The sequence below is a fragment of the Neoarius graeffei genome, chromosome 17 (genome assembly GCF_027579695.1).
Source record: "Neoarius graeffei isolate fNeoGra1 chromosome 17, fNeoGra1.pri, whole genome shotgun sequence".
Classification (NCBI taxonomy): domain Eukaryota; kingdom Metazoa; phylum Chordata; class Actinopteri; order Siluriformes; family Ariidae; genus Neoarius; species Neoarius graeffei.
The window spans coordinates 28079082-28091853 of NC_083585.1; the positions used below are offsets into that span (position 1 = coordinate 28079082).

Sequence of the window (12772 nt, forward strand, 5' to 3'; positions counted from 1 at the left end):
TTTGAGTCTGTATAAAGTATAATGTTTGAGCGTGATGGGTGTACTTTCTTGTACAGGTGAAGACGGAGGAGCAGATAGCTGCAGAGCAGGCATGGTACGGCTCGGAGAAAGTGTGGCTGGTCCACAAGGATGGCTTCTCTTTGGGTGAGTTCCAGCCCTGTGGAACATTTTATTTATTTATTTATTTATTTATTTTTTAAGTGTTTCATATAAAACTTAAGAACGTTCACAATGGGCTCCAAAAGAAGAACCTTATTGTCGAGTGATCGCAAGTTTATGGGCATGAGTCAAGGGAGCAAAGTTGGCCATGCTCTCTGGGTGAGACGGATGGCATACAATTTTTTTTTTTTCCCTGTCAATTCCATGGACACCTGCCAAAGCTGGGCGTCTGTAAGCTCATGTATGTGGAAGAGGGCAGATAGCACTTTCCTCGAAATGGTATGCTGGCATGAGCAACAGCTTGAAAAGAGGCGATTGGTATTTTTTGGTTGGCAAATACATATTCCTCTGTCTAATCACCTTTTGAACATGAAAGTTTCTGAAAAAATTTACACAAATGTGTTTGATTTACCGCAGCAGAGAGTCTTCCACAGAAGTCAAGGGGGGTTCATGGTTCAAATGTTCAAAAGTTGATGGACCCCTATATTATGGTTCCACTATGGTGCTTGCTTAGAACTGTGTTTGAGCTTTGAACCATGATACCACCTTGATTTTATTGTGGAACTATGGTTATGTTAAACTATAATTGTACAGTAATTTCATTCTGGTGTATTGTGATAACTGTTTATTTCGCATTTAACCATAATACTACTACATGATAGAGCAGCTGATATATACAGAGGCTCCAACTTGGGAAATTGCAAAGAGGGAGATTCTCCCTCTCTGCGAGTAGCTCGGAGGGAGACAAGTTTGAGCGCCGTAGGCGCGAAGGCGGGTTTTTATTTTTATATATATATATATATATATATATATATATATATATATATATGAGTGATTCCACGCTTATGGGTACTGAAATGGGGACATGAACTTATTCACCTAAAACCATTTCTTTTTTTACCATCAGGTCACAAAACATGTAATCTTTAATGAATGATATGTTAAAAGATAACTTTAATTTTCTGAGATGTAATTAAAACATATTTATATGCCAAAGTCAAGCCTATGAGTTCCAAAATGATGTCTGTTCCATTACTTCTGTTACGATTGTCCATCTCGCGTCTGTTACAAATTAATTACAATCTAGCTCTATACCATGTTAATCTTATTGAAAGAATGTGTATGTTTATTCTACTACACATGTTTATTAATTATATTTGCTAATTCTACATTGTTAAAATTGAGAATATATATGTCCACAACACTTCTGTTACGTTCTGACTTTGGCATATAAATATGTTTTTATTACATCTCAGAAAATTAAAGTTATCTTTTAACATATCATTCATTAAAGATTACATGTTTTGTGACCTGATGGTAAAAAAAAGAAATGGTTTTAGGTGAATTTTTAAAAATAAGTTCATGTCCCCATTTCAGTACCCATAAGCGTGGAATCACTCCTCATACATATATATATTAGGGGTGGGACTAGATTAAAAAAATCTAATTAATTACAGGCTTTGTAATTAATTAATCTTAATTAATCTCAATTAATCACACTACCGTATTTGCCCCAAAAGCAACATTTATTTTATGTAACTAAATAATATGTGAAGAGTTCAAATAATACACAGACATGATTTTTAGATTCAAACTCATTTAATGGCTGTAAACAATAAATTGCATTTCATTTTGCAATAGTAACAAAGGTAAGGTCCCTGTCCAAAATTGAAGAGACTAAGGTTTAAGTGGCTTTAAAAAGTGTCTTGGAAAAAACAAATTGCATTTCATTTTGCAATAGTAAACAAAGGTAAGGTCCCTGTCCAAAATTGAAGAGACTAAAGTTTCAGTGCCATTTTACTAACCATTTTAGTTGTTACCTTCCGGATCACACGCCGCAATCTGAAATACATCTATCTCGTAGACCCTTGTCTTCTACCACCGATAGCGGCCTGCAGTCCAAGGCGATCCACTTGGCCAGCGTGTTCGCAAAATTTTCCGACGTTGCCCTGCTCATTTTCTTCTGGAATCCAGCCATTTCTTCGAGTTTGCACTGCTGACCAGAACTGCTACCTCGAGCTGCAGCTGTTTCAGTAATCGCGGTGACATGCTTGGCATTTAAATGGTACCGTAAAGTTGACGAGCTTCTGTGATAAGCAAACTCCTTTCTGCACAGTTTGCAATAAACTGTGGTTTTATCAACAGTTCCACCGGGTCGTTTTTTTGAATATAAATTTACTGTCCAGCAGACCCAGCGCGCTTTCAAGCTCCATTGCTGTAACTGGAACTGTGTGCGTCAGTATATTTGTCGCACCATAACACGGTGCACTAACAACGGTTCCGGGTTGTTTGGCATGCAAACTGCGATAAAATGCGTTAATATTTTTAACGAATTAATTTGTTTGAAATTAATTAATCTTAATTAACATGTTAATGTCCCACCCCTATATATATATATCTCATCTCATTATCTCTAGCCGCTTTATCCTTCTACAGGGTCGCAGGCAAGCTGGAGCCTATCCCAGCTGACTACGGGTGAAAGGCGGGGTACACCCTGGACAAGTCGCCAGGTCATCACAGGGCTGACACATAGGCTACGTTTACATTAGACCGTATCTGTCTCGTTTTCTTCGCGGATGCACTGTCCGTTTACATTAAACCGCCTGGAAACGCCGGGAAACGGGAATCCGCCAGCGTCCACGTATTCAATCTAGATCGTGTCAGCTCCGGTGCTGTGTAAACATTGAGAATACGCGGATACGCTGTGCTGAGCTCTAGCTGGCATCTCATTGGACAACGTCACTGTGACATGCACCTTCCTGATTCGCTGGCGTTGGTCATGTGACGCGACTGCTGAAAAACGGCGCGGACTTCCGCCTTGTATCACCTTTCATTAAAGAGTATAAAAGTATGAAAATACTGCAAATACTGATGCAAATACTGCCCATTGTGTAGTTATGATTGTCTTTAGGCTTGCCATCCTTCCACTTGCAAGTGGTAAGTGATATGCGCTGGGATCACACACACAGCGGCTCAGTCCCGAATCACTGCTTGTTCACTTCACTCGCGCGCTCTGTGAGCTGCGCAGGGCCGGAGTGCGCACCCTCCAGAGGGCACTCGCTGTTCAGGGCGGAGTGATTTGGAGCGCAGGATGCCTGCGGAGCCGAGCGTATCCGTGTATTGGTGTTGCTGTGTGCACGCAAATCGTGTATTGGTGTTGCTGTGTGCACACTAATCGTTTTAAAAACGTTAATCTGATGATCCGCTGATACGGTCTAATGTAAACATGGGCATAGACACAGACAACCATTCACACTCACATTCACACCTACGCTCAATTTAGAGTCACCAGTTAACCTAACCTGCATGTCTTTGGACTGTGGGGGAAACCGGAGCACCCGGAGGAAACCCACGCGGACACGGGGAGAACATGCAAACTCCACACAGAAAGGCCCTCGCCGGCCCCGGTGCTCGAACCCAGACCTTCTTGCTGTGAGGCGACAGCGCTAACCACTACACCACCGTGCCGCCCTTTAATGAATGATATGTTAAAAGATAACTTAAATTTTCTGAGATGTAATAAAAACATATTTATATGCCAAAGTCAGAACGTAACAGAAGTGTTGTGGACATATATATTCTCAATTTTAACAATGTAGAATTACTTTTTGAAACATAGGAAGGAGATGTTTTAGCAAATATAATTAATAAACATGTGTAGTAGAATAAACATACACATTCTTTCAATAAGATTAACATGGTATATAGCTAGATTGTAATTAATTTGTAACAGACGCAAGATGGACAATCGTAACAGAAGTAATGTAACAGACATCATTTTGGAACTCATAGGCTTGACTTTGGCATATAAATATGTTTTTATTACATCTCAGAAAATTAAAGTTATCTTTTAACATATCATTCATTAAAGATTACATGTTTTGTGACCTGATGGTAAAAAAAGAAATGGTTTTAGGTGAATAAGTTCATGTCCCCATTTCAGTACCCATAAGCGTGGAATCACTCATATGTATGAATGATTCACCACATTTCGTGTCAATTAAATCTTATTAATAGTAACGGATCTAGATAAATCCAGTGACTATAGACCAAACTTTAATATGCCTGAAGTCGATGTTAATGTAAATAATGACTATTATAAATTGCCAATGGTAGACCCTCTGATGATAATGTTCTTCTAATAATATTCTATTTCTAAGTCTAAGTTAGTAAAAGTCAGACAAGTTGGTTAGAATCTAACGTCTGGTCTGGTGATCTAACCTTGTCAGATATAGGGTCGTCTTGCTGCCGTCCAAAATAGTCCGCCATTCGTCCCTGGCGACCATCGCGACGGGTGATCCGAACTTTATCTTGGTGATTTTCTGATATTTTTTTCTTTGTAGTTTGGCTTTCGCCATTTCCACCAACGGAACTTCGTTTCATTATCTCATTCAAAAGAACGTAAAGTTAAAGACGAGCAGGTGAGAAATGCAGACGCAAAAAAGCAAACAAAATGGTTGAGTGTTGCGGGTTTTCTCGTTCTCTCATGCGTATCATTAATTGCGCCATCTGTATGCTTTATCGGTAACTGCTAAGACATTGGGTGGGCTCAAGTGTGTACCCCGCGGCGTACCGAATTCCGCTCGATTCATATGCGGGCTTGATCTGCGCGTGCATGCCTCCGGCATTCACTCCAATCCCCCCCGTTACACCGATCGATGTACCGACCGGGGAATCGGCATATACTGCGGGGTACACACTTGAGTCCACCCATACAGTGCCAGACACACAAAAAGCGGAAAGTCAACTATTAATTTTCTTCAACATAAACGTATCAAGTTTTATATATATATATATATATATATATATATATATATATATATATATATATATATATATTTAACTAATCATGTGTAGTAAGGGCGGGCGGGAGATTTTTATGTTGTCAGTGGGGGGTCGGGAGGATTTTCTAAATGTTCCCTAAAGCGGGAGATCTCCCGCCCACGGTGGGAGAGTTGGAGCCTCTGTATATATATTTTCCCTGATGGTACTGCTAGTGTCCTACTGCGATATATTATGGTTACTGTGGTTGTTGTATACTTTTCATGACTGGTTTGTTTACTTTTGTGCCAAAAACATGGTTATTTTTTTAAACTATATATAATTTAATTAACTATTTAAAGGTAGACGGCCTTTCAGATTTTTCAAGTGTAGATCATAAAAAGAATTTTGCCTGACTCCCAATTGTTTTTGTTTAGTGGACTGAAAGCTACTGAATTCGAATTGCAGGCTTCCAGATTTATTAGTGTTTTTTTTTTTTTTTAAATAGAACAATTAATGAATTTAAGGCCATGTGGCTCTAAATTCTCCGCTATTTTTTCCTGCTTCACCATGACGCAATTCAAGATACTACGTCATGCATCACGTGGTGGGCTTTCCCTGTTCGTGCAAGGCATTGTGGGATACAAATTTAAAACAGGAGAGAAAAATGGCGGATGTGAGTGTGCGAATGAAACGTGAAAGACCGACTACAGTAACAGAAAGCGAGAAGAAAAGACGTTGTGTTATATACGAAGGAAAGGAAACGCAGGACCAAACTAATAAATATCGGCGCTCAGCGAGCACCTCGGTGTGATCAGCTGTTCGTTTAGCGACAGAACGATGGAACGGTCAGTGCACCGTCAAAGGTAAACCTGTAGATGCGCGCACACACGGACTTCCTCTGTCTGCTTGACTGCACGAAGCGAGCGATTTCATGCACATTATTTGCTTGGGAATCCGCTCAAATTAAATAACTTCCCAGCTACAGAACGGCCCGATATTTTGTGAGATATTACAGAAATAAACATATATCACGATGACCACATTTCAGAGGGAACTAAATTTCACCGATTTTATGAAATCGAAAGGCCGTCTCGCTTTAACGAGCTTAATAGTATTTCGCCTAAATGGAAAACCTTGTCTTTGTTTGCTTTTATTTTCAAGGCCTTTGGCATTTTGTGCCATGTTATTTGCAAACTGTTTGGGCTCAGCACATTTGTGGTTGGTCTTTTTCCCCCCCATGTCACTGCAGCCACTTTGGTGAAGACAGAGGCGGGCAGCCTGCCAGAGGGAAAGGTGAAGATCAAACTGGAACATGACGGGACAGTACTGGATGTGGATGAGGATGATGTGGAGAAGGTCAGGATATGAGCAGTTTCCTGTGTTCTTGCTTTGTGTGTGTTTGAATAGAGGGAATTTTCTGGGCAGGGTTATTTGTCCCTTGGACAAGAAGCACAGGCGGTGGTAGACAAACTGTGCATGAGTTTCTATACTTGAGTAAGACTACGTTCACACTGCAAGGCTTAATGCTCAATTCTGATTTTTTTGTGAAATCCGATTTTTTTGTGAGGTCGTTCACATTAACAAATATATGTGACTTGTATGTGATCCTCAGTATGAACGAAAAGAGACCTAAAAGTGTTCCGCATGCGCATTGCAGGATACGACGACGTCACACGCAGTGAGCATGGCCAGTGTTTACGGAAGTAACCTAAAGTTTCCTGTGTACGACAGTAGCCAGCATGGAGTACCTGGCGATGATGCAGTTGTTGTTGCGATGGAGCCAGAACATGCACAATAGCCTGATGTTAAGGAGGAGGTTGAGAAGGAAGAGGGCAAGGGTTTTGGCTCAGGCGTTCTGCGGGGTAGTGACTGCAACCTCTGTTCAAAGGAACGTGTCATGCGCCATGTTTTTGTAACTTTTTTTGAGAGACCCGCCGCCTGCTTCAGCGCAGAATAGTGACGTTTGTGGCTTGTTGATGACGTGTAAGTCGGATGAATGCGACCTGGCGGTTCAGACTGAAGTCGCATATGAAAAGAGCGGATAGGAATCGGAATTAGGACCACATATCCAAACGGCCTGGGTCGGATTTGAAAAAAATCGGATCTGTGTCGTTCATATTGTCAATAAAAGATCGGATACAGGTCACATATGGGCGAAAAAATCGGATTTGAGTCACTTCAGCCTGCAGTGTGAACGTAGTGTAAGACACACACACACACACACACACACATAATGTTTTGAACTCTGATAAAGTATTAGCATTAGAACATAGTTGTCAGAGAGCTCACTTGTCTTTTAATAGGAGAACGTGTATAATGAAGGTTAAATTTCACTTTCAGCCGGATGTACACTACCGTTCAAAAGTTTGGGGTCACTTTGAAATGTCCTTATTTTTGAAAGAAAAGCACTGTTCTTTTCAATGAAGATCACTTTAAACTAATCAGAAATGCACTCTATACATTGCTAATGTGGTAAATGACTATTCTAGCTGCAAATGTGTGGTTTTTGGTGCAATATCTCCATAGGTGTATAGAGGCCCATTTCCAGCAACTCTCACTCCAGTGTTCTAATCAGGGCTTTGAACCAGAATTTTTTTCCTATTGGCTCGTTCCGAACAGAAACGGAATTTTAACGTTTCCGGTTTTGGGTTCCACCATTAAATAGACGTTCCCAAACCGGTTAGAACAAAAAAATTTCGTTCCCGGAACGGTTAATTACGTTCCCTGTCAGCTGTTTAACAGATGGCTATAAAATTATGTCTCTGTCTCATCCAGCTTAAGCCAAATGTAGGCTAATTCTATTACAACCTTCATTAAATAAGACAAGAAATAATTCAAAACAATTATTATTTCAAATGTTGGCGATTTGGATTCTCAGTACGTCTTCCCATCTACACAAACAGAAAACGTGCCAAAAATGAAAAGAGAATTCGTTTAGTGTGTTACCAAAGGCTAGTCAGGCCCTATAGAGGGCTACCGCATGACGTCACCGCGCCGCGAGATTTTGTTAGGCGCCATATTGGAAGACCAAGTACACATCTATGCAAGTACTGTACATGCATACATAAAACAAACTACACCTGAAATGTAGCCAGGGCCGGTTCTGCCCTAATCTGGACCCGGGTGCAACATCGCGCAACCCCCCCCCCCCCCCCCCCCAAAAAAAAAAAAAAACCAGTCTAAATCAGGACAACCATCACATAACTAGAACTATAAACATTTTATATCAACTATTTTAACTAAATGGGCTATAATAAATAAGCCTGCAGGCAGCCACGGCGGGCTGCCTCAGAAAAGTAACCAAAGTAACCATTCAATGACACAACTGAAGGCCTGCAGGCACAGCGGTCTGCCTTAAAAAGTAACCATTTGTCCTACCTTAAAACTCGTTTTGCATTTTCTGCCTCCTTTTTTGTATTTTCAACCCTCCGTTTATTTTCTTTCCTTTTCTGAAAACCCGATTTGTGTCCAGACATTTTGTTCTGCTACCAACGAACTAACTCGTCAGGTCTCGTCTCTCGAGTCCGCGATGATTCCCGTGGGAAGGGCAACAACTGATACATTTTTACAAAAACAGCCAATAGGGAGGTTACAACGTTCAGGCTCTTCTTTGCTCAGACACTCAGTAATGCACTTACTCACTTATTATCACGTGGAGACGTGATAGTAGTCCACCTTCCCGCTCTCTCCATTCAATCAGCGAACGTCACACAGGAAGTGAACCCCAGCGGGTCATAGAAACTTGCGCAGGAGAAGAATGACTTATTTGTAGGCTACAGAAACTTTGAGGAACGAAATAAAAACCGGTATTAACCGGTTACCATTATTTTTAATAAGCGTTTCTGTTCCGGAACATAAAAAATAATAAAGTTTCTGGTTTCGTTTCTGTTCCATGTGAAATAGAAAAAGTTCCCGGTTTTCGTTTTCGTTCCTTGAACCGGTTCAAAGCCCTGGTTCTAATGGTACAATGTGTTTGCTCATTGCCTCAGAAGGCTAATGGATGATTAGAAAACCCTTGTACAATCATGTTAGCACAGCTGAAAACAGTTGAGCTCTTTAGAGAAGCTATAAAACTGACCTTCCTTTGAGCAGATTGAGTTTCTGGAGCATCACATTTGTGGGGTCGATTAAATGCTCAAAATGGCCAGAAAAATGTCTCGACTATATTTTCTATTCATTTTACAACTTATGGTGGGAAATAAAAGTGTGACTTTTCATGGAAAACACAAAATTGTCTGGGTGACCCCAAACTTTTGAACGGTAGTGTAGCTACTTATAATAATGCTTTCATAATCCGAAAGTGGATTTTCAACTGAATGTCTGAACCATCTGTTTGATATGTTTGGATCCAGGACAGCAGTTTGAATTAATGCAGCTATGACCGCTTTAATCTCATTAAAACAGAGGGTGTGTCAGAAACCGAGAGCAGCTGCACTGATGTCTTACTGCCTAAGCTGTCTTACAAGGGACATCTTGAAAAACTGTGAAGGCACCTTTATAAGGAAACTGTTTAAGACAGGCTTCAGAGGTAGCACACAGCACGTTGCCAGTTTTCTCACCAAGCCTGTAGGTGTGATTGAAGTATCAGTGAGGAAAATTGAATGTTCTGCCTTTTTCTTTTTCCTGACTGTTGATGCACTGGATTATGGGATTATATAAGACAGTGAAGGATGCGTATAGATTTGGATTTGACTTTATCCTCATGCGTCCTTAATAGACAGCAATTTTTTTTTTATAGTTTCAGACAGACCCAAGGTGTCAAACCTGCACTCGTCTCACTCCAGCCTCTACCACTCTGTTCATTGCTGGCCTTTCTTCTCCCAGGCAAATCCTCCATCCTTTGACCGCTCTGAAGACTTGGCGACTCTGCTCTACCTGAACGAGTCGAGCGCGATGCACTGTCTGCGGCAGCGCTACGGAGGAAACCTCATCCACACTTACGCTGGGCCCAGCATGGTGGTCATCAACCCCATCAGCGCTCCTTCCATGTACTCTGAGAAGGTAAAAACAAGGCACACTTCTTCCTACTCAGGATTTTTCTAGATAGATAGTTTATATCTCCTATCAAACGGCTCAGCTGTCTGCATTATAATACATGTCATTTTTAGACAGACCATTTTAAACATGATGTGAAATGGACCAGTAGCTCTAAGTGGCTAATGGGATCAGCATTCTATGAAATTTTATAAAGGATCTACTCATTTGTATTATAAAATGTATTTACTGACCGAAAGCTGTAGTATTTTTGTTGCTCATGAAAACTCGTACCATAATGCTTTATAGATCAGGCTGATTAGTTGGCGGTGTAGAAATTTGAAACCTTTTGCAGTAATGTGGGATTAGGCATGTTGAAGACAGACCTAATGCCCAACATACTTTTCAGATTAATAGCTATTTGAGCGCCATTATTTTGCTTCCATTGAGCAATACGAAGTTATGTGCATACTTCTTAATCTTGGCAGTTTATTCCCAACCAGGCTGTGGAAAAATAATAAAAAGTTACTGCAGTGTGGTCTAGGCTTTTATGATGATTAACTTTTGTTGGTGTAACTTTGGGTTTTTAGTCGCCAGCAAAAATATGTGCGTTATTTTTATGGGCACCCAATGGCATTGCCTTTAGAGGTTTCTTTACATGGTGCTTTTGCTCAGTGGGAGGTACAAATGATGGAACCACTGAATTAATAAGTCAATAACAATTCTGAAATTCTCATCTCATCTCATTATCTGTAGCCGCTTTATCCTATTCTACAGGGTCGCAGGCAAGCTGGAGCCTATCCCAGCTGACTACGGGCGAAAGGCGGGGTACACCCTGGACAAGTCGCCAGGTCATCACAGGGCTGACACAGACACAGACAACCATTCACACTCACATTCACACCTACGCTCAATTTAGAGTCACCAGTTAACCTAACCTGCATGTCTTTGGACTGTGGAGGAAACCAGAGCACCCGGAGGAAACCCACGCGGACACGGGGAGAACATGCAAACTCCACACAGAAAGGCCCTTGCCGGCCCCGGGGCTCGAACCCAGGACCTTCTTGCTGTGAGGCGACAGCGCTAACCACTACACCACCGTGCCGCCCAATTCTGAAATTAATAGAACAAATTGATTTAAAAAAAAAACATAAGCTTTGTGTTATTGGGGTGTTTTTTATTACTTATTTGACTCGCAGTAGTGAGTTGCCATTGTGAGTTTTTAGGTAACACTAGCAATTCATTTGAAGTACAGTATTACTTGTTCAAAAATTGCAAACACATCTCCGTTGCACCGAAAATGATTGCCTTGTTATTTAGGAAGAAAAGTCCACCCATGTCAAGCTAAGAACATTGCAGATCTGACTGTGGACACTAACACTGAGCCAGGGCTCAAACAAAATTACTAGATATTTACAGTATATAAATAAAACATTTTTGTGTATGCATCTACTGTTTGTTTTTTCTCTGTCTGTTTGTTGGTTTAAATATCCAGAGCAAATTGCATTTCTGCAGCACCACCACCACTCTGCTCTGTGGGTCAGTTTCGCGGCTCAAAACTACAAAAAAATAAAAGACCACATGCAAACCAAAATAGATACAGTGGTGCTTGAAAGTTTGTGAACCCTTTAGAATTTTCTATATTTCTGCATAAATATGACCTAAAACATCAGATTTTCACACAAGTCCTAAAAGTAGATAAAGAGAACCCAGTTAAACAAAATATTATACTCGGTCATTTATTTATTAAGGAAAATGATCCAATATTACATATCTGTGAGTGGCAAAAGTATGTGAACCTTTGCTGTCAGTATCTGGTGTGACCCCCTTGTGCAGCAATAACTGCAACTAAACGTTTGCGGTAACTGTTGATCAGTCCTGCACACCGGCTTGGAGGAATTTTAGCCCATTCCTCCGTACAGAACAACTTCAACTCTGGGATGTTGGTGGGTTTCCTCACATGAACTGCTCGCTTCAGGTCCTTCCACAACATTTCCATTGGATTAAGGTCAGGACTTTGACTTGGCCATTCCAAAACATTCACTTTATTCTTCTTTAACCATTCTTTGGTAGAACGACTTGTGTGCTTAGAGTCGTTGTCTTGCTGCATGACCCACCTTCTCTTGAGATTCAGTTCATGGACAGATGTCCTGACGTTTTCCTTTAGAATTCGCTGGTATAATTCAGAATTCATTGTTCCATCAATGATGGCAAGCCGTCCTGGCCCAGATGCAGCAAAACAGGCCCAAACCATGATACTACCACCACCATGTTTCACAGATGGGATAAGGTTCTTCTGCTGGAATGCAGTGTTTTCCTTTCTCCAAACATAACGCTTCTCATTTAAACCAAAAAGTTCTATTTTGGTCTCATCCGTCCACAAAACATTTTTCCAGTAGCCTTCTGGCTTGTCCATGTAATCTTTAGCAAACTGCAGACAAGCAGCAATGTTCTTTTTGGAGAGCAGTGGCTTTCTCCTTGCAACCCTGCCAAGCACACCATTGTTGTTCAGTGTTCTCCTGATGATGGACTCATGAACATTAACATTAGCCAATGTGAGAGAGGCCTTCAGTTGCTTAGAAGTTACCCTGGCGTCCTTTGTGACCTCGCCGACTATTACATGCCTTGCTCTTGGAGTGATCTTTGTTGGTCAACCACTCCTGGGGAGGGTAACAATGGTCTTGAATTTCCTCCATTTGTACACAATCTGTCTGACTGTGGATTGGTGGAGTCCAAACTCTTTAGAGATGGTTTTGTACCCTTTTCCAGCCTGATGAGCCTCAACACCGCTTTTTCTGAGGTCCTCAGAAATCTCCTTTGTTCGTGCCATGATACACTTCCACAAACGTGTAGTGAAGATCAGACTTTGATAGAT

At 41.0% G+C, this 12772-nt stretch overlaps 1 protein-coding gene across 5 annotated transcripts in view; it reads left to right on the top strand.

Moving 5' to 3' along the window:
• The window catches only part of myo18ab (myosin XVIIIA b), a 257442-nt gene that overhangs the window by 130201 nt on the left and 114469 nt on the right, over nt 1-12772 (top strand). For all 5 annotated transcript variants that reach the window (XM_060943952.1, XM_060943953.1, XM_060943949.1 and 2 more), the window contains 3 exons: nt 57-144; nt 6173-6279; nt 9748-9924. In XM_060943952.1, coding sequence (XP_060799935.1) covers nt 57-144; nt 6173-6279; nt 9748-9924 — 372 coding nt within the window. The remainder of the gene's footprint in view (nt 1-56; nt 145-6172; nt 6280-9747; nt 9925-12772) is intronic.